Source organism: Eucyclogobius newberryi, unplaced genomic scaffold (genome assembly GCF_026437365.1).
Source record: "Eucyclogobius newberryi isolate DKJ021-1_F unplaced genomic scaffold, fEucNew1.0.hap1 SCAF_7, whole genome shotgun sequence".
Classification (NCBI taxonomy): domain Eukaryota; kingdom Metazoa; phylum Chordata; class Actinopteri; order Gobiiformes; family Gobiidae; genus Eucyclogobius; species Eucyclogobius newberryi.
In genome coordinates, this window is record NW_027316389.1 from 31,156,519 (window position 1) to 31,175,605 (window position 19,087).

A 19,087-nucleotide genomic window follows, 5' to 3' on the forward strand; every position below is an offset into this window, starting at 1 on the left:
GGTGCCAGAGTCCAGAGTCAGGACTAAACATGGACCAGCCTCCTGCTGGTGCCAGAGTCAGGACTAAACATGGACCAGCCTCCTGCTGGTGCCAGAGTCAGGACTAAACATGGACCAGCCTCCTGCTGGTGCCAGAGTCAGGACTAAACATGGAGCGGCCTCCTGCTGGTGCCAGAGTCCAGAGTCAGGACTAAACATGGACCAGCCTCCTGCTGGTGCCAGAGTCAGGACTAAACATGGACCAGCCTCCTGCTGGTGCCAGAGTCAGGACTAAACATGGACCAGCCTCCTGCTGGTGCCAGAGTCAGGACTAAACATGGAGCGGCCTCCTGCTGGTGCCAGAGTCCAGAGTCAGGACTAAACATGGACCAGCCTCCTGCTGGTGCCAGAGTCAGGACTAAACATGGACCAGCCTCCTGCTGGTGCCAGAGTCAGGACTAAACATGGACCGGCCTCCTGCTGGTGCCAGAGTCAGGACTAAACATGGACCGGCCTCCTGCTGGTGCCCAGAGTCAGGACTAAACATGGAGCGGCCTCCTGCTGGTGCCAGAGTCAGGACTAAACATGGAGCGGCCTCCTGCTGGTGCCAGAGTCAGGACTAAACATGGAGCGGCCTCCTGCTGGCGCCAGAGTCAGGACTAAACATGGAGCAGCCTCCTGCTGGTGCCAGAGTCAGGACTAAACATGGAGCGGCCTCCTGCTGGTGCCAGAGTCCAGAGTCAGGACTAAACATGGACCAGCCTCCTGCTGGTGCCAGAGTCAGGACTAAACATGGACCAGCCTCCTGCTGGTGCCAGAGTCAGGACTAAACATGGACCAGCCTCCTGCTGGTGCCAGAGTCAGGACTAAACATGGAGCGGCCTCCTGCTGGTGCCAGAGTCCAGAGTCAGGACTAAACATGGACCAGCCTCCTGCTGGTGCCAGAGTCAGGACTAAACATGGACCAGCCTCCTGCTGGTGCCAGAGTCAGGACTAAACATGGACCAGCCTCCTGCTGGTGCCAGAGTCAGGACTAAACATGGACCAGCCTCCTGCTGGTGCCAGAGTCAGGACTAAACATGGACCGGCCTCCTGCTGGTGCCAGAGTCAGGACTAAACATGGACCGGCCTCCTGCTGGTGCCCAGAGTCAGGACTAAACATGGAGCGGCCTCCTGCTGGTGCCAGAGTCAGGACTAAACATGGAGCGGCCTCCTGCTGGCGCCAGAGTCAGGACTAAACATGGAGCAGCCTCCTGCTTGTGCCAGAGTCAGGACTAAACATGGAGCGGCCTCCTGCTGGTGCCAGAGTCCAGAGTCAGGACTAAACATGGACCAGCCTCCTGCTGGTGCCAGAGTCAGGACTAAACATGGACCAGCCTCCTGCTGGTGCCAGAGTCAGGACTAAATATGGACCAGCCTCCTGCTGGTGCCAGAGTCAGGACTAAACATGGAGCAGCCTCCTGCTGGTGCCAGAGTCCAGAGTCAGGACTAAACATGGACCAGCCTCCTGCTGGTGCCAGAGTCAGGACTAAACATGGACCAGCCTCCTGCTGGTGCCAGAGTCAGGACTAAACATGGACCAGCCTCCTGCTGGTGCCAGAGTCAGGACTAAACATGGACCAGCCTCCTGCTGGTGCCAGAGTCAGGACTAAACATGGATAGAGTCAGGACTACTCTGACAATGATAATAACAAATACAACATTTAAATTTGTTTGCAATGTAATTTTAATGCATCTTTTTGTATTCTGTAAAGTACTTAGAAATACTTTGTCTACAAATTGTGCTCTACAAATAAACTTGCCTTGTACAGTGTTTATTTGCAGAAACAATATGCGCTTTTTATTTTATCTTTTACTATATCTATTTATTGATCTGGTTTGCTGATCAATATTGGTCCAACAGTACCCACTGCTTTTGGCTCCGCATTTTCAGGGACCAGAGCATCAACATCTCTCCCTGTAAACAAACAACAGTGTGAGTGGGTGGATTTATCTGGAAATCTACAAACTGGCATTAATAATGAGTTGAGCTCATCATACTGAAATATTGTTTACTTCGTCTGTAGCATGATGGTTCACAGTTGTGTCCTGGTTTGGCACCACACATATCTGTACTGCAGTGAATGTATATCTGAAAGAAAACAGTGTTTGTCAAGCAATGCACAGACAATGTCTTGGTAACGTTTAGGCTAGTGCGTTCCTTGCCTGCTGGGAAAGAGGAGATAATGTGCTAGTGTCAACAAATGTAAACATTTTGAATACGAAGCGTCGGTAGTGGGATGGGTCCAGTCCAGCAGAGGGCTCGATGGGAATTAAAGCAGATAAGTAGCGATCATCTTTGTATGGACACCTAAATCAAGAAGTCTGTTAGCATGACACATTTTATATGTTTACCAAATCAAATTACATGGAAATTTTACCCATCTATCAAGATATCCCACTGTGGCAGAGTGTGAGGGTTAGGACTGGTTGTAACCCAACATCGACCAAGCCTCAGCACAAGTAAAGGATCTGTCTTATCCATCAGCTGAACCTCTACATACACTGGGTCTCTCAGTACTTTAGTTACTGGGTATTCAGTGTAATAAGAAGTGTAGGCAGCAGCTTCTGTCAGATAAACACATGGTTTGGACATACATACGTTTACAAATCTCATATTCACCCCTGACATCTTACCTGCATTGCAACCCTTTGTTTGGCATTGCCCATTAGCCAGCCGGAGTTGCACATTATTTGGTCCCACAGCAGCAACTGGGCGTATGGGATTGTCTACTCTTACAACCTCCACAACCACAGGTAAAACAGCAGAGGTTGTGTATTTACACTGAAAGAGCAACCTGAAAGAAAAGATGAGCAAATAGAATCAAGAAGTTGTCAATGTAAAGACAAAGTTGCCAATTCTTACTTACTCAAAATGGCTGTCCCTGGTAATGGAACCATAAGGCCCCACACCAACTTCGAATGAACTGAACAGCCTGTTTTCATAAATTATGGCATCAGAATCCTCCTAAAACACACATAATGCACAAATAATCTTAAATATGTACCAGCCAAGTGTTGTGATTTGAAAAAAAGAGTTCTCACCATGACTTGAGAACCACATTGAGTCACAGGAAATTGATAGATGGCAAATTGATAATTAGAATCAGCATAGGTACAGCCTGGTCCAGTCCCCAAAAGTGAAAATGACGTTAAGTCAAGTCTTGGACTGGTAGAATCCTTGGACACTACAACAATGAACTGGCCATCTTTGGTGCACTGAACAGTCACTGGGAAATGAAACAGGTCAATTCATTTTCTGCTATTACACTGTATTTTGAAAATGAATAAAAATCCCTCACCTGCCCTTCCAAAGTAACAACTTTGACCATCAAAACAGCAATTAATGGCTTCACATTCAGCAGCAGATATATGGGATGCTCCACAGGGTACTCGCACTTCTGTTTGAACATTACAATTCAAGGTGTGTGATGTTTCTTGGGGCATTTGATTCGCTGACTGGGTTCCTGGTTTAGTCCGCTGATACCCTGACTGTGAGGTTTGAGAATTTGCAGGTTGATTTCCAGAACTTGTCCACTGACTCCCCGTTTGTGAAGGTGGAAGGTTGGCAGGCTTGGTTCCGGAGCTGGACCACTGACTCCCCGTTTGGGTTGGCGGGTCGGCAGGCTTGGTTCCAGAGTTGGACCACTGACTCCCCGTTTGGGTTGGCAGTTTGGCAGGGTTGCCAGGTTGGATGTCAGGTTTAGTTCTCTGTGATGAAGAAGACTTGTCTGGTCTAATTACAGGTGGGTTCCATTGATGATTGACATTTGGTGGTGGAACGTAATCTGAATCGGTGCTAGACCACTGAGCGGTCCCAGCATATCTTTGGGAATTCCATTGTGAAAAGACATGTGAAGATGCAGGGTTTTCATCTAAGCTTAGTGAATTCCAATATTTTGCTGCATCTGGTTGCCATTTGCCTTCGGCCCTTTCTTGAGCTTTTAATCCAACAAAACATGTCACCAGGGTTACAGCTATAGCAGCAGCTGTCCAGCTCCTCGTCATGGTGTTGCAGTTTGGACCAAGCGATCCAAGTGTTTTATGAATACATGCTCTCTCATTTATATACTACTGGGTGCTTCATTTCACAACCCAACCTCTGGGTCAAATCTAAGCCAATCATTACTTTTTTCACTGGCAACTAAAAAGGATAAAGGATAAGAATAACATTGAATGTTTACTCAGGTCATGTCAGTCCCACTACACATGACAGTGTGACATTTAGAAGTTTGTTGGCAAATCAAATGTCAGGCAGAAACTATTTGGTAAATATTCTAAAATACTCTAAGTGTCTGTAAATAATATATTGTTATTTAAAGTATTTATCCTGGATCTATGTTTTATGTGCAGCATAAAAAGTTGACCTACATTTCAGTAGGCCATGTGCACTCATGTGCCTTTGCATACAATACCCGTAAGAATCACGTTTTCTGGTCAGATTGTGACTGTGTCTGAGTTGTATAGATTTGTCTTTATTTGTCTTCCTAGGCACCCTGCAATGAGATTTGGTGTGTCTAATAATTTTATTTATTTATTTATATGTATTTGTATGTATGTATGTAGTTAGTTCTGTGTTTGTATGCATGTATGTATGTCACATTCATGTGCATATAACTGATGTAAATAGAGTGTTTATTTTACCATTATTATTAGTATTATTTTGTCTTAAGCTAGCTGTTATTATTTTATTTTATCTTTATTTTTCCCCTCCATTCCTTATAAGGAAATGAGAGGTTTTGTCTATATAGGAGTTTTTGTTTATAAGAATTTTGTTTATAAGAGTTCTTCCATTAAGAGTGTTTTTTAAACTTCCCATAAGTTATCTGTCCTTTTCCTCGGTATCTACCTGCGTTGCAACAATGAAATTTCCCCATGTGTGGACAATGAAGGAATATCTTATATCTTATCTTATCTTATGTATGTAGTTAGATCTATGTATGTATCTATGTATGTATGTATTTAGTTTGTTCGTTCTATTTATGGATGTATGGATTGTGTTTTTTATTTTATTTTCAATTTATTCTGGGCTATTCATAATGTGGAACTGAAAAGTCATATCCTAAATATGGTAAACAAGTGACTGTAACTGTGTACTAGCTATTGATGGAAATTGAGAGCATAAACTTCATTTCCCATAATTCTTAGCGGCTCTAATTCACGGACAAGCCGTGCGTAAAAGACGCACAGACAGGCGCACTGTGGCTAGAGCAGTGAGAGCTAGCGGAGAGGGCTTCTCTACGCAGAAATGTCACTGTCACCCGAACCAAGCACCAGCCCCGGGAGCCGGAGGAGAAGACCCGCTGAACACTCTCATGGTGAGCCTACTGCAAGAGTCCAAACATGTGCTGCCTGTCCTGTCAACTGCTGTTCTAGGTTGAACTATTTTGAAACAAATAGAATAGCCATGTAAGGCTATTCTATTTGTAGTAATTATACTATTTATAGTAAGGCTGTAAGCTGATTTTCACGCTTCCTATTTGTATTATTATTACTTAAATAAATACAGCCTATTAGCCTGATTTTTATGTTATGTGTGTTTATACAATCCAGTGTATGAGTACTTGCACATTCCTCCATGTGGGCTATCAGCATATGGGGCGTAATCTATTTTTCTGTAAGTTTTGAACAAAATATGTTTACATCACAAACGTGACATTGTGATGGAAAGTGAAAAGAGGAAACTCTCTTTTGCAACGTTTTAAAGTGGAAGCGCTTAAATTAGACTTGGTCACTTCAAAATCTGAGTGATGGTTTTTTGATAGTTATACAAATTCAATATATTTATGTGTATACACACACACACACATATACACACACACACAAACACACACACGCACACACACACACACACACACACACACACATATACACACACACACAAACACACACACACACACACACACACACGTAATGAAGCTTGAAAAAGAACTAATGACTTGATTGCAGTCATACATGTGAGGGTTAGGGTTACAAATCGCTTTTGTCTAATGGGCATAAAACTCACGGCTAATAGACAATTATCTCTTTTTTTATTTGTTTGCACATATAACATTACGTGACATCAGTTGAAATACCTTCAGCCATATTTTGTGTTGATGTTGTACGCAAAATAAGCAAAAAGTCACAATAAAATATGATAATACATATATTCCATCCACAAAGCTAATGAGAAGGAATTGTTTTGTGTTGCAGATGAGTCTTGGGACAGTCTTCCTGTGTCATGTGACTCTGCTCCTATCCTCGACCAATTCTGTGCTTCTATCGAGAGCAACACTTCTTCTTCCCTCCACCCCATCTGCCTTTCTCCGCCATCAACAAAACCCTGTAAGTTAAGTCATATAGTGGGTACCAATTATCCATTAATAAGACTGTTTTTTCTACTTACCCTATCACTTTTCCGTCAGGCCAAAGCCATTACATGTGCGATGATTACACATGTGTTGACGATCCTCAAAGTAAAAGAACAATTCGAGTAGAGAATGAAGTGGAGGCGAACAAACTGGTCAACAACTACAGAGTAAGTGCAGCAAAGCCTGTGTGTATGTAATACATGTGCAGAAATTAGGGCTTGGAAAAAAAATATCTTTATTTATCTACTCTTATCAATGTCTTTCTAGATTAAATTCCTGAAAATAACCTGTGCAAACCTTTATTCATTGCCATTAAACACATAAAACAGTGTACATGCAATGTTTTGTAAATGGTTACGAGGTTTCTGTTTTGGTTTGTGACAGTTTGGGTTTAGAAAATGGAAGAGCCACGTGACAGAACGCCCTTTTGAAGTCCGGTCTGATGTTGTAAAGGAGCTCTACTCGGAATTAAATGTTGTTAAACCCTATACAAGTGAAGGTAGAGTATGAATATATGTAATTCAAAGTGTTGATTTAATGTCTGACAATATTTTCTGTTCTGTTAGGTAATTTTATCACCGGTGGAAATATAGCCTATGTGTTTCTTTTTGGCTGGTGGGTGTCTCTGGTCTACCTGCTGGTTAGCGTCCTCATGTTTATCACCATCATTGGGTTTTCTTATGGTAGGTGTATTTATTTGTATTTATAATTTGATTTGAACTGGGACAATGAACAGAGATCTTCAAGAGCACAACAATAGACAACATATATGGCAACAACAATAACAGGACAATCTTGACACGGGACAAGCATTACACTAGACACGTACAGCATTAGACGAGCAGAACAAGAGCAGCAGAGGGAAATTACTCTTTTAACCATAGTCACAGGCTTGATTCGCTAGTAACCATAATTTCAACATACAGCATCTTTCAAATTTCTGTGTAAAAACTAGCATTGCAAATGTCAGATGGTATCGTGTTCCAAAACTGCACTGCTCGTACTGACAAAGCAGATTGGCTGAGGGCACTTTTTTCAGGGGGACGACTAGATTATTTGATTATTGCTGGTTTGGCTAAAGAATTTTGAATTACCGCAATGATGATGACGGCAAGGTTCATGTCCAGGACGTTTAGAGCTTGTTTGTGAACAGAAAATTTGGCATAGTACATCGCAAATCAGGATTCAGTGAATTTGAGGTTCATTTTGTGAAGAGCATACGTTCTAGTTTTCTTTTCTTATGCAGACAGGAATTAAAAAAGCAATTCATAGATATGTACCTTCTTCCTGCTTCTTCCTTTCCCCCCCATGTACATAGACAATCGTGTTGTCTGTTTACATTTATATATCACATCCAGAACACACAGTTGGCTAGTCATTGGTGCACAGGCTGAATAACAGAGGCCCCAGGATTGAGCCCTGGGGAACGCCGACATTATAGGCCGAACTGTTTGTGTTCTGTGTTCTAGATATGATTTTATCCAATGAATTTTTAATGAAGTACTGGCACTGAACACTTGTTCTTTTTTAACTTTTAGGTAAACTGTGTTCCAAGTTATCCTGCTACTTTTTATGGCCATTTGGCAAGTCCATTCATCAGGTACTGTGGGGTGGGTTCAGCGTGTATGACAGGTTGACTGTACATTTAATTAAAATGTAGTTAACAATTAAAGAAAAATCTTGCCCAGTTTTTTAAAATTGGCGAAGTTTATCATTTTACTTCCTGGTTGGACACACAGCGCAGCAGATGTGACATAGAGGAGGTGGAGGAAATTCCATAACTATAAATGTCCAAAGCTCAAATAACTTGATGACTAAAACACAATAACCTTAATTGATGGAATGTTGTATGCTGATGACATAGATTGAGGGGTCCCACTAGTTATTCCTGTAAATCTCCAAAATCTTCATAAACTGCAATTTTACTCATGTAAAACTATGATAAATAATAATACACAGTTCCCACCAAACAAAGTAATCATTTATACAAATGTCATACACACTTGAGGGATTTATTACTGAAGATATCCCAATGAAAAATCCACATATGTATAATGATTAGTAAATACAATGCAGTATAAAAATAATCAAAATAAAACTTATTTATTTGGGTACTATAGCGGTTATAATATATTGAGCTATAGTCACAGTACGTAACCACATCTTCATTTTGCTGATGATGTTGAATTCACGATGTTTTATTCTATGATGATGTCTTAATCTATGCCTATGGAAACTCTATGTGAGTATTTTTTTGTTTTTCAAGAAATATCCCGAATAGTAATCCACAAACATTGAACCGTATTATTATTTGTTTGCTTCACAAAACACAAACCAGTCATAATAACCTTGTGTCTTTAAGTTCTTTCAACTGACAACATTACCCTCTTTGGGTGGATTAATGGCACCACTTTCTGAGGCTATTGGGAAAAATAAATGTATCTTTTGTTCATTTGTGCTGACAGAGAAGATGTTGAACTATGTACCAGTTTTTGTTTAATGTGGATAGGCCCAGTAATTACAGAGGTATGAGCCATAAATCAGGACAAGTCTGCAATCTGACAGTTCAACAGCAATTTCTACCATAGTATTCTGCTCCAGCTCAATGTTAAACTATAGAGATTTTAGATTGTTGTGATGTCATGTGAACTCAACCTATACAGTAAATAATACAATTAAATATTATTAAAACCATGTCCTTTTCCCAGATAGGTAATACTATAAGAAGATGCTGTAGAAATGTGCCACACTGTAACTGCATCAAAGAGGAGACGGACTCAGCATTACTTCTACCTTCTCCCACTGAGATCCCAGTGCAGGAGCCTCCAGGACATGTGCAGACTTCATACTGGGTAAACGCTCCTATGCACTTCACTATATAGTATGAAGATTGAGTTGTGAATGGAGATTAAATGCCCCTTTCTTTGCATAGAGTCGCGTTTCCACATACATCTGGCTGTTGCTGGGTTACCCTCCGCTGGTGGTGATCCACTGCTTGGCCTGCTTCATCTCATGGAGTTTTATCTTTACCATCCCCGTTTCTAAAATGAATGCAAGGACTCTATGTGTTGTCCTGCTCTTACCTCCTGAGGATGTTTATGTTTCTTCTTGTTCAAGGCAAAAGGTACTGATACATTTTGAATTATTAATCAGTAATGTCGGTGTAATCCCTCATTCGTCCAGGCGTGTTCCATAGTAGAAAAAGCTTCAGTTGTAGTCATCTGGACTCAGTTTGAAAAAATAGACGTTTCGACTCTCATCCAAGAGTCATTGTCAATAAAAGAATTTAGATCGAGAACTCCGATATTAATACTGTTCTGTGGTAAGACCCGCCCATTGGGAGGAGCCTTCCTGAAGTAGAAAGAGTTGTTTGTTTCAACAGAAACTCCCCCCTTGTATCTACCGAGCTAGCCTATTCAGAATCTTAATGGGCTATTAGAATCCTCTTTGTCTTTGTGAGACCCTGGCTCAACCACCCTGAGTACCTGATTAGCATCTAAATGTCCTGGTCCTGGTCCTCTACCTTTCCAGGGGTTCAGTATTCCATTATAGATACCAGGAAGATTGAATCTGAGCCCTCCATTTCTGTTTAAAGAAGGTCTTTCTTTTTCTGAAGAGAGAAAAGCACTTTCAGCACTGGAAAAAGATCATAGCATCAACATCCTCCCAGCAGACAAGGGACGTTGCACTGTGATTCTCAACGCAGCTGATTACGAAGCCAAAGTCCACACCCTCCTCGAGGACACGACCACATACGCACGCTTGAAAAGAGATCCGACCAGTGGCTACAAGAAGAAAGTGATAGACTGTTTACAAAGGCTGGAAAAAGAGGAAGTGATAGACCGGCCTCTGTATTACAGACTGTATCCTGGTGAAGCCATGCCTTGCATTTATGGCCTCCCAAAAATACACAAAAAGGATGTTCCACTCAGACCCATAGTGTGCAGCACAGATTCCATCACTTACAATGTGGCCAAGCATTTAACAACTATATTGGCTCCGCTTGTGGGGAATTCGGAACATCATGTGGAAAACACGCACAACTTTGTGGATAAAGTGAAACATCTCCAACTGGACCCAGATGACCTCATGGTTTCATATGATGTTGTGTCCCTGTTCACCTGCATCCCGACCTCTGATGCAGTAGCAGCAGTGAGGATCAGACTGCAGGAAGACACCACCCTACAGGAAAGGACCAAACTGACACCTGAACACATATGTAAACTGTTGGACATCTGTCTGAACACCACTTACTTTCAATTCCGGGGACAATTTTACAGACAGATTCATGGCTGTGCCATGGGCTCGCCCGTCTCTCCCATAGTGGCCAACCTGTACATGGAGCACTTTGAGAAGAAGGCACTGTCCTCATTCTCAGGCATAGCCCCAAAACTGTGGCTCCGCTATGTAGATGATACTTTTGTAACAATCAAGAAACAAGAGCTGGAAACCTTCTCTGATCACATCAATGCGGTGGACCCACATATTAGGTTTACAAGAGAAGACGCTAAGGAGAATCGCTTGGCCTTTCTTGATTGTTCCACGATCAGAGGAGAGGACGGAAAACTCCAAATAGAAGTATATAGGAAACCTACACACACGGACCAGTACCTGCTCTTTGTCTCCAACCACCCACTACAGCACAAGCTGGGGGTGATCAGAACCTTACAACACAGAGCTCAAGGTGTGCCCACCAGCTCAGAGGGCAAGAAGAAAGAGGAAAAACATGTCCGAAATGCCCTCTCAGCCTGTGGTTACCCCGCTTGGGCTCTCAACAGAGTGAAGAGAACCAAGAAGCAGGACAAAAGGGAAACTGAACAGAGAAGGAAGGGTGTCTCTATCCCTTATGTGTCTGGCCTCTCGGAAAAACTGCAGAGAATTTTTAGACAACACGAAGTCCCTGTTTATTTTAAACCAAGAAACACTTTAAGACAAAAACTGGTTCACCCAAAGGACAAGTTGCCGACTCAAAAACAGAGCAATGTAGTTTATTCGATCCAATGCAGTGAAGAAAGCTGTAAAGAACGGTACATAGGTGAGACAAAACAGCCTCTACACAAGAGGCTCTATCAGCACAGAAGAAATACAAGTTCAGGACCACAGAGCGCCGTGCATCTCCATCTTGAAGCCTCTAATCACTCGTTTGAAGACGGTGAGGTGAAGGTTTTAAGCAGGGAGAAAAGATGGTTTGAAAGAGGAGTCAAGGAAGCTATTTTTGTTAAAAAAGAAAGACCTTCTTTAAACAGAAATGGAGGGCTCAGATTCAATCTTCTTGGTATCTATAATGGTTTACTGAACCCCTGGAAAGGTAGAGGACCAGGACCAGGACATTTAGATGCTAATCAGGTACTCAGGGTGGTTGAGCCAGGGTCTCACAAAGACAAAGAGGATTCTAATAGGCCATTAAGATTCTGAATAGGCTAGCTCGGTAGATACAAGGGGGGAGTTTCTGTTGAAACAAACAACTCTTTCTACTTCAGGAAGGCTCCTCCCAATGGGCGGGTCTTACCACAGAATAGTATTAATATCGGAGTTCTCGATCTAAATTCTTTTATTGACAATGACTCTTGGATGAGAGTCGAAACGTCTATTTTTTCAAACTGAGTCCAGATGACTACAACTGAAGCTTTTTCTACTATTAATCAGTAATAATATGGACTTTTAATTCTTCACCTTTGACCTGCAGACTGTTGAAACAAAAGCCATACTCTGCTGTTATCATGCTGTGAACTGGTATTACTACAAATACACTGTGGATGGAATCAACGTGTTTGCTGTCAGTATCCTTTGTCAATGAGAATTAGGGCTTGGAGAATAGGGTCAGCCCAATATGATGTGTAATGCAAACTCAATATATTGCAATACACAGTATATTGTGATTTGATATTGCATAACTTGCAATAATAACTATTTATTTGTATTGCAGTACTGCACACTAAGTACTATTATGGTTTAATACATTCATGCTTTCTTCCATTGTTTTAATTAATCAGGACCAAAGCTGGTATTAACAATATTGATGGCAACACAATACATGTGATTTAAGTCAGTTTACAATATACAATATTTAATCATGTTAAAGTGTTTGCCAGATCAAGGAGTTAGTTGTACTCCCTCCTGCAGAATTTATGTCACTATAACTGTGAAAACAGTGATGCCTTTTATGCACAATTTTATTTTATTTTCCAACTTAATGCTCTTATCATCAACCTTGACCAAAATGAACAGATCTACTTCCTCTGGTAGTTGTTGCTATAGTGATTGGATACATTGACAAAGAGAACCAGTTTGCCAACTCTAATGTGAAATTTGCCATAGCAGTTAGCTCTATTATACCATTGTCATATTACATCGGCATGGGCATTGCCAGGTATGTTTCTACATTTGAATGATTACACAAGAATCACCTGATCACACTGAGCATTTTATAAGAAAACCTATGCTGACTTTGCATTACAGTGTCTCAGCCCAGAGTAACTTTGCAGTTGGCGCCGTGGTCAATGCCACGTTTGGCTCCATCACAGAGCTGACCTTTTACATCACAGCCCTTCTGAGAGGTCACAGAGAGGCCAACCCATGTTTACAAGAAGTAGTAAAAGCAGCAATGACCGGCACACTGCTGGGATGCATCCTCTTCATCCCGGTGAGAATCCATATTCTGACGCCATAGCCAGTTCAAAACAAGAATTAAGAATCCAAGGGCACAAGTGGAATTTTGAGGCAATTTTTCTTCATAAAATTAAATCCTATTATAAACTATATTCACACAAAAAATGGTGTACTGTATATTTATGTGTCAAATTGGGCGCAATGCAATGCTAATAAATTGAATCACTAGGATTTACACAAGAATATTCAGTGAATGTGAAGAAGCAGATGCTCATTAAGTTGATGGCAAAAGATGTTATAGAAAACAATAAGCGGGTCCGAGGCACAGTGTCTTTTGATATAGCTTTATTTATGTCAATGTGTTTCAACACAAGGTCTTCATCAGAGGAGATATTTTGTCTGTGTGAATTAGGACAAAGAAAAGCAGATTTGATATTTGGCCATATACCTTTTTATATTCTCTTGTTAAATTGACCCTTTAGTTTCTCTACCCTCAGAATATATCATGTTTCTGACTGTTCTTTTCCTTTTAGGGCATCTGCATGATAATTGGTGGACTAAAACACAGTGAACAAAGATTCAACAGTCGCTCTACTGGAGTCAGCTCGGCGTTGCTTTTCATCTCAGTTGGCGGCAAGACAATCCCACTTATATTCCCACATATTAAAAATATATTTTCATTTAAAATGTACAGATTTGCCAGTTGTTTTGAACAAACTATCTGCATGCTATAGCATTTGATTTAAGCAAGTGACAAGTGGTCATTCATTCATTTTATATAGCCTTGAGTACTCATATTTATGCTATTCTTCTCTATTGTGGTTGATTACAGGTGTTTTCACCCCCACGCTCTTCTCCAAGGCCTATGGGAACCTTGTGTGTGATGCATGCTCAAGTGCAAACAACAGTGGCCCATTTGTCTGCCACAACTGCCACTATGACCTGGTAGGTTCTTATTTCAGTATTTGAATGTATTTTAATTCAAGTATGTTTTGCTGATTGGAAGCTTAACTTCACATTTCCATTCAACAGGACAATGGCACATTATTTCACAACCATGTCCAGTAAGTGTATCCCTCAACATACAGACAGGCAGTCCTATTCAATTAGGAGGGATTCTTATTTTGACCAGTTTTCCACCAGCTATATGAAGGTTTTTCCAATAACATATGATGATAGGCAAGTTTATTTGTAGAGCACAATTCATACACAAGGCAATTCAAAGTGCTTCACACAGCAGGAAACAAATGCATTAAAATCACAAAGACATGACAGAAATCACAAAAGAGTTTAAGACATAAAAGAGAAGAGTGCAAAGAAAATCCTTTCAGTCTTTTTTATGCACAGCTAAACAAAACTGTTTTGAGCTTAGATTTGAACATTGTCAGAGTAGAACCTGTCTCACATCTTCAAGAAGACTGTTCCAGATTTTAGCTGCATAAAACTGAAAGAAGGACAAGGTATGACTATGATAGAAGACTAAATAACTATTTAATAGGCTATAGAGATCGTAAGAGACTGTTGAACGGCACTCTCTGTGTTTCTACCTGCATTTGGATGCTTGTCTTGTACAAATGTCAAGTCCTGACTACTAATACACTGCCTGTCCAAAAACAAATTGCCACAGAAAAAAGGGACACATGCTCTAATATTTCAGACAGCCTTTAACTTTGATTACAGCACACGTTCACTGTGGCACTGCGCAAAGCCTTCTCCAGCACAGACCAAACACACTTTCTGCTTCTCCTTAGATGTTTCTCTGCTTTTTGCCAATGATTTGACCCTTCTCAAACACAGACATCTTTTCCATGACCACAGGATTTGTCTTTCCACATGGTTGTTTCAGAAATGAGAACCTGCTCACTGCATCAGTTGAGTTTAAATACCGTGTTGCAGCTAAGAGATCATCACCCTCAGCAGTTCTCCTGGACGAGGAGAGGACCTTCTGTATTTGCTTTGTTGAATCCAAGTGGCCACCTTTTTTTGGACGGACAGTGTACCTTAACAACATGCATGGTAAAATACTGACAAAGTTGTCTTCTGATATTTAGGCCTCTGGTGTACACCATGTCTGCTCTTTTGCCTGCTGCCTACATCATCGGCTTATTGTTCACGCTGAAGACACACTCTCACATTTACGACATTCAAGTAGTAGAAGGACAAGGTATGACTATTATTCTTTTGGCAATTTAAAGGATGTCAGATTGTATTGTTCCAATATCATCTGCAATCTACATATAAATCTATTTCATTGCATGGACATGTTTGTAATGTGCTCATTTGTCACTGTAGCATCTGGCCACAGTGGAGCAGTGGTGCACTGGTCCCGCTGGAGGTCTCTGCTCATCCTCATCATGGGGACAGTGCTCATGTCTGCTTGTGCCGACTTAGCAACTGAGCACATCCAGCCCATACTCAACCAGCCCAACGTGTCACAGGTACTTGCTTTTGACCCATGAATATCAACATCAGTATATGCACCAGATTGCAGTGCAGTTTGAGTAGATTGTACTGGAAGAATCTTATCATTTGGTTCTTGTATTTTCTTTCAGTACTTCATTGGAGTTACTGTTTTAGCTATGGTTCCAGAGATTCCTGAGATTGTTAATGGGATTCAATTTGCTCTTCAAAACAACATTAGCTTAAGGTAAATATTACATTTTTCTTACAAAAAGTGACAAAACTTTTGTATCTGAATTGTGTACATTTTAGTCTAGAGGTTGGGAGCTGTATTGCTGTGCAGGTCTGCATGCTACAGATTCCTCTGTTGGTCTTCTTCAATGCCTTTTGGGTAAGATTTTATCAATTTACATTCCATATTAGTGCTATGTAGATTTAACTTCGAATTGGCTTCTTTTTGTAGGATGTGGGCTTTGTGCTGTTATTCAGTGACCTGCACTTATGGGCCAGCATCTTCAGTGTCATTGTCGTTAATTACATCTTCATGGATGGGAAATCGGATTATTTTCAAGGTAAGGGTGCTAGATCGTGAATAGATATTTTGTGGTCTCAAGGAAGAAAATGTATTGCCTGGAGGCCAAAGCAATGAATACCTTTGATCTGTAACCAACATGGAACATTCAGTATCGCTTTAGACACTGTAAATTGGTCAGTGTATTTTAATAGTAACATAACTTCTCCGTAGGCACATTTGTAGTGTTATAAAATGATTACTACTTGAACAACACCCTTTTCGTTTCAGGCACTGCATTGGTTGTTGTCTACCTCATCTTACTGGCTTTGTACTACTTTGCTCCCTCTCCAAAAGGCTGCTGAATATGTGGTTTTCCTCAGTAAATCTTTAAGAGCGAAATATAACAGTTAAGAACATTTAAGTTATGTTTACAATTGGAATTAAGTTATCTTTTTACTTAGGGTATAGGTCATTGTTTATGAAATAATGTTTAACTGCATAGATAATTTAATGTTATTGCTTTCCAATTGCTAAATTGCATTAATTGTTTCTTTATCATCTGAATCTCCCCCCCTTGTAAGAACAAAATACATTATTCTTTAAGAAAAAAAAAAAAGGCTGCTGAAATTTTATTTGGAACGTGTACATTACAACCAAGGACATTTGAGAGAACATTCCTCCGAAGCCCAAGCTCAGTGACATGCAGTTTCCTCTTGGCAGATGCAAAAAGACATGAATTACAAGGACGTTAGCCATGTACAAAAATGAAAAAAAAAAAAAAAAGTTAAGATGAATAGTGTATAAAAAAAATTTCCAAGGCAGGTGGTGATGTACATATTGTGAAACTACAGTAAGAGTTTTACAGTGCCCAGTCAAAATCTGTTAAGGATACAATCATAATGACAGACCTGATTAAATTGTACCTCATACCTAGAAAAATAGCTAAACTAAAATATATTAAGACAATGAATTAAGCAAAGATAATCCATTACAAACTCAGCTACAAATTGATAAAATGCGTTTTAAAAAAAACAACACAGTGATAATAAATAACTATAAAACATCTGTGTACTTAACATAAAACTGAAATTATTATGAACAACCCTGGTATGAATATTCACAATAGGCTCAGAAAACCAGGTAATGCATCTGAAGAAACCAATTTAACACGGACGTTAAATTTAAGTCTGTTAAGATGCACTTTTTGCCATTGGACATTTGGTAAATTTAGAAGGCACCAAATAAAAGATAATAAATTAGTTCCAAGCCTCATTAACAGGCAACTTCAGAATTCACAGTGATGCCTGCGTTCCAAGCTCCACAAGCAATGCGAGAACATCAATTTGATCGCTGACTGATCGCGGACAACAGCATGATCACTTTAGAATGTCCCATCTAGTCAAGTTTATAACCACATGTTTTCTATGCAACGTGCTTTTTTTCTCCTTAGTAACAACACATTTATAAATCATGCAATGAAGTTGTCTATAATGACCAATTTTGGTAAGTAAATGTATAAAAAGCATCATCTTAAACCACATGTAGAAAAGCCATCAATAGATTGCTGCCCCCCCCTCAAATCGTGACATCAGTTTGAATTTTTTTCACATACATTAGTTTACGTAAAAAAATATTGGTCCTTTTAAAATCTTTTCCCGTCCCACCTGATCAGTCTGTGTGCATCTATTTGAGCCGCTGGATTAGTGTGTGTGTCAGGCCCAGGCTCAGCAGCTGCAAAGTGGACAGCTGCGCCAAGTGAGGGAAGGTTTTCAGCAGTTTCTCCCAGGTCAGTTCCAACAGGCTCGGCACCACCAACCACAGTTTGTACAAAGAGCTAGTCCTTCGGTTTCCTGACATATTGATGACCCCACCATGGACATACATACAGCCAGCCTGGAGAAAAGGCGTTAAACATTAGTATGTTCACATTCATTTCAAGTAAATAGTCTGAAACCCACGACTCTGAACGACCAAAACAAAAGGAGTGCTTTTAGTTCGGTGCATTAAATTGTCAGATAAAAAGCTAGATTCCACTTTGTTAAGAATAAAGCATACAACTGACAAACTGGACATAGTTACTGTGAAAGCTGGTGAATGAGTCATTTGTTCTGTGAGCATTTCCCCACTTACTGGAGTCACTGCTGCACAGTGGAAGTAAGCCGGCTCCGGCATTAACGCAGGGAGCTTGGTCCACTCAAATGTTTGCAGGTTGATTTTCCAGAGGTCAGACAGGATCATCTCTCCGTTATAACCTCCACATATAAAAACCTCTAAAATAAAGAACAGATTTTTTGTGAAAAGACACTAAACAAATACTCTAAATTCTAGAATGGAACCAACAGGAGGCAAATGTGAATTGAAACATAATGTGATTATGCATTTAGCCTCAGAATATCACAAAATATAAACAAGCAATCAAAAAGGTGATAGAGCTTGCTTTAAAAATACATTCACAGTTGCATTTAACATTATTGACACTTGGCATTTCAGATGATGCCAAAGTCATGATTTTTAAAAAAAAAGGACAAATTCATAGAGAAATGTTGACCCCACAATATATTTTCACTTAATCTACAAATACTTTACACAATTTACCATAAATTATACTTGTGAAGCTCAAACAAAATTATGGATGCTGGAATAGTATTTTTTTTTTTTAATTGGTGAAGCAAAAAAACTGACATTGCTACTCTGAAAACGTATAATCAAGACTTAAAACTATTAGCATTTAGATCTGATGTAATTTAACCTGATCATTCAAAATCTCCAGTTGCCTCCATGTTGGAATTGTAATCCTTCTGATGACATAGCATTTTTAAAAAGGGCTTATATCTAAAATAGGAGATAGACCATAAAAGTCTCACCATTTTTGACCTGAACACAGCTGTGACAGCGGCGAGCAGCAGGATACCCTATTGTATTAATGAATACAAATGTAACTTCATCTTTATAGTTCCGATGCCTTACTGTTAATCAATGATGCGTACCTATTTTTTCATGGGGCTTCGTTGCAATCGCCTCCCAGTAATTAGTCTCCAAGTTATATGCATAAATCTTTAAAAAAAAAAAAAAAGATAATTGTTTTGTCATTGTTTATTATTGCATGTTCAAAGGATCATTCCCGTTACCTTCTCCAAAGGGTATGATGTCCATGAAGTCCCTCCACCCAAAACGTATATCCTCTGTGCATCAT

General features: G+C 40.3%; 3 protein-coding genes across 6 annotated transcripts in view; 1 reads left to right on the top strand and 2 right to left on the bottom strand.

Moving 5' to 3' along the window:
• Positions 1-1,837: 1,837 nt before the first annotated feature.
• On the bottom strand, positions 1,838-3,675 carry LOC140348587 (zona pellucida sperm-binding protein 4-like). Of its 3 annotated transcripts, none has more exons than XM_072434549.1 (8): positions 3,321-3,675; positions 3,064-3,248; positions 2,889-2,986; positions 2,656-2,816; positions 2,400-2,583; positions 2,185-2,329; positions 2,035-2,110; positions 1,838-1,936 (listed from the first exon to the last, which is right to left on the bottom strand). In XM_072434549.1, exons 1-8 carry the CDS (start codon positions 3,463-3,465, stop codon positions 1,845-1,847), a joined length of 1,086 nt encoding a protein of 361 aa, XP_072290650.1. In that variant the 5' UTR covers positions 3,466-3,675; the 3' UTR covers positions 1,838-1,844. The 3 variants fall into 3 exon arrangements, with proteins under 3 accessions (XP_072290650.1, XP_072290649.1, XP_072290648.1); XM_072434548.1 differs by having other exon boundaries at positions 2,400-2,586; XM_072434547.1 differs by having other exon boundaries at positions 2,400-2,816.
• Positions 3,676-5,178: 1,503 nt separating this feature from the next.
• On the top strand, positions 5,179-16,504 carry LOC140349102 (uncharacterized). Of its 2 annotated transcripts, none has more exons than XM_072435325.1 (20): positions 5,179-5,372; positions 6,214-6,345; positions 6,426-6,538; positions 6,756-6,870; positions 6,938-7,054; positions 7,910-7,981; positions 9,084-9,223; positions 9,304-9,495; positions 12,058-12,151; positions 12,600-12,741; positions 12,831-13,014; positions 13,514-13,613; positions 13,813-13,925; positions 14,013-14,044; positions 15,032-15,144; positions 15,273-15,418; positions 15,533-15,627; positions 15,693-15,771; positions 15,844-15,952; positions 16,183-16,504. In XM_072435325.1, the coding sequence occupies exons 1-20, from the start codon at positions 5,267-5,269 to the stop codon at positions 16,254-16,256; spliced, it is 2,268 nt and encodes a 755-aa protein (XP_072291426.1). In that variant the 5' UTR covers positions 5,179-5,266; the 3' UTR covers positions 16,257-16,504. The 2 variants fall into 2 exon arrangements, with proteins under 2 accessions (XP_072291426.1, XP_072291427.1); XM_072435326.1 differs by having other exon boundaries at positions 5,181-5,372; positions 7,910-7,971; positions 9,080-9,223; positions 16,183-16,502.
• Positions 16,505-17,461: 957 nt separating this feature from the next.
• LOC140349239 (kelch domain-containing protein 10-like) overlaps positions 17,462-19,087 on the bottom strand; it is a 3,340-nt gene continuing 1,714 nt past the window's right edge. Inside the window, exons 6-10 of the mRNA XM_072435515.1 lie at positions 19,023-19,087; positions 18,882-18,948; positions 18,759-18,806; positions 18,025-18,164; positions 17,462-17,787 (exon numbers count right to left, since the gene is read on the bottom strand). The exon at positions 19,023-19,087 is cut by the window's right edge and continues 20 nt beyond it. Of these exons, the coding sequence (XP_072291616.1) occupies positions 17,578-17,787; positions 18,025-18,164; positions 18,759-18,806; positions 18,882-18,948; positions 19,023-19,087 (530 nt within the window). The 3' untranslated portion in view covers positions 17,462-17,577. The remainder of the gene's footprint in view (positions 17,788-18,024; positions 18,165-18,758; positions 18,807-18,881; positions 18,949-19,022) is intronic.

Excerpts from the sequence above, each read along its gene's own strand:
- LOC140348587 (XM_072434547.1), bottom strand. The coding sequence starts at position 3,465 with ATGCCCCAAGAAACATCACACACCTTGAATTGTAATGTTCAAACAGAA. Across the intron at positions 2,111-2,184 it reads TATCTCCTCTTTCCCAGCAG|ATATACATTCACTGCAGTAC; the intron begins GCAAGGAACGCA and ends GTTTTCTTTCAG. Across the intron at positions 1,937-2,034 it reads ACCATCATGCTACAGACGAA|GGAGAGATGTTGATGCTCTG; the intron begins GTAAACAATATT and ends GTTTGTTTACAG.
- LOC140349102 (XM_072435325.1), top strand. The coding sequence starts at position 5,267 with ATGTCACTGTCACCCGAACCAAGCACCAGCCCCGGGAGCCGGAGGAGA. Across the intron at positions 6,346-6,425 it reads TCCGCCATCAACAAAACCCT|GCCAAAGCCATTACATGTGC; the intron begins GTAAGTTAAGTC and ends CTTTTCCGTCAG. Across the intron at positions 7,055-7,909 it reads CATCATTGGGTTTTCTTATG|GTAAACTGTGTTCCAAGTTA; the intron begins GTAGGTGTATTT and ends TTTAACTTTTAG.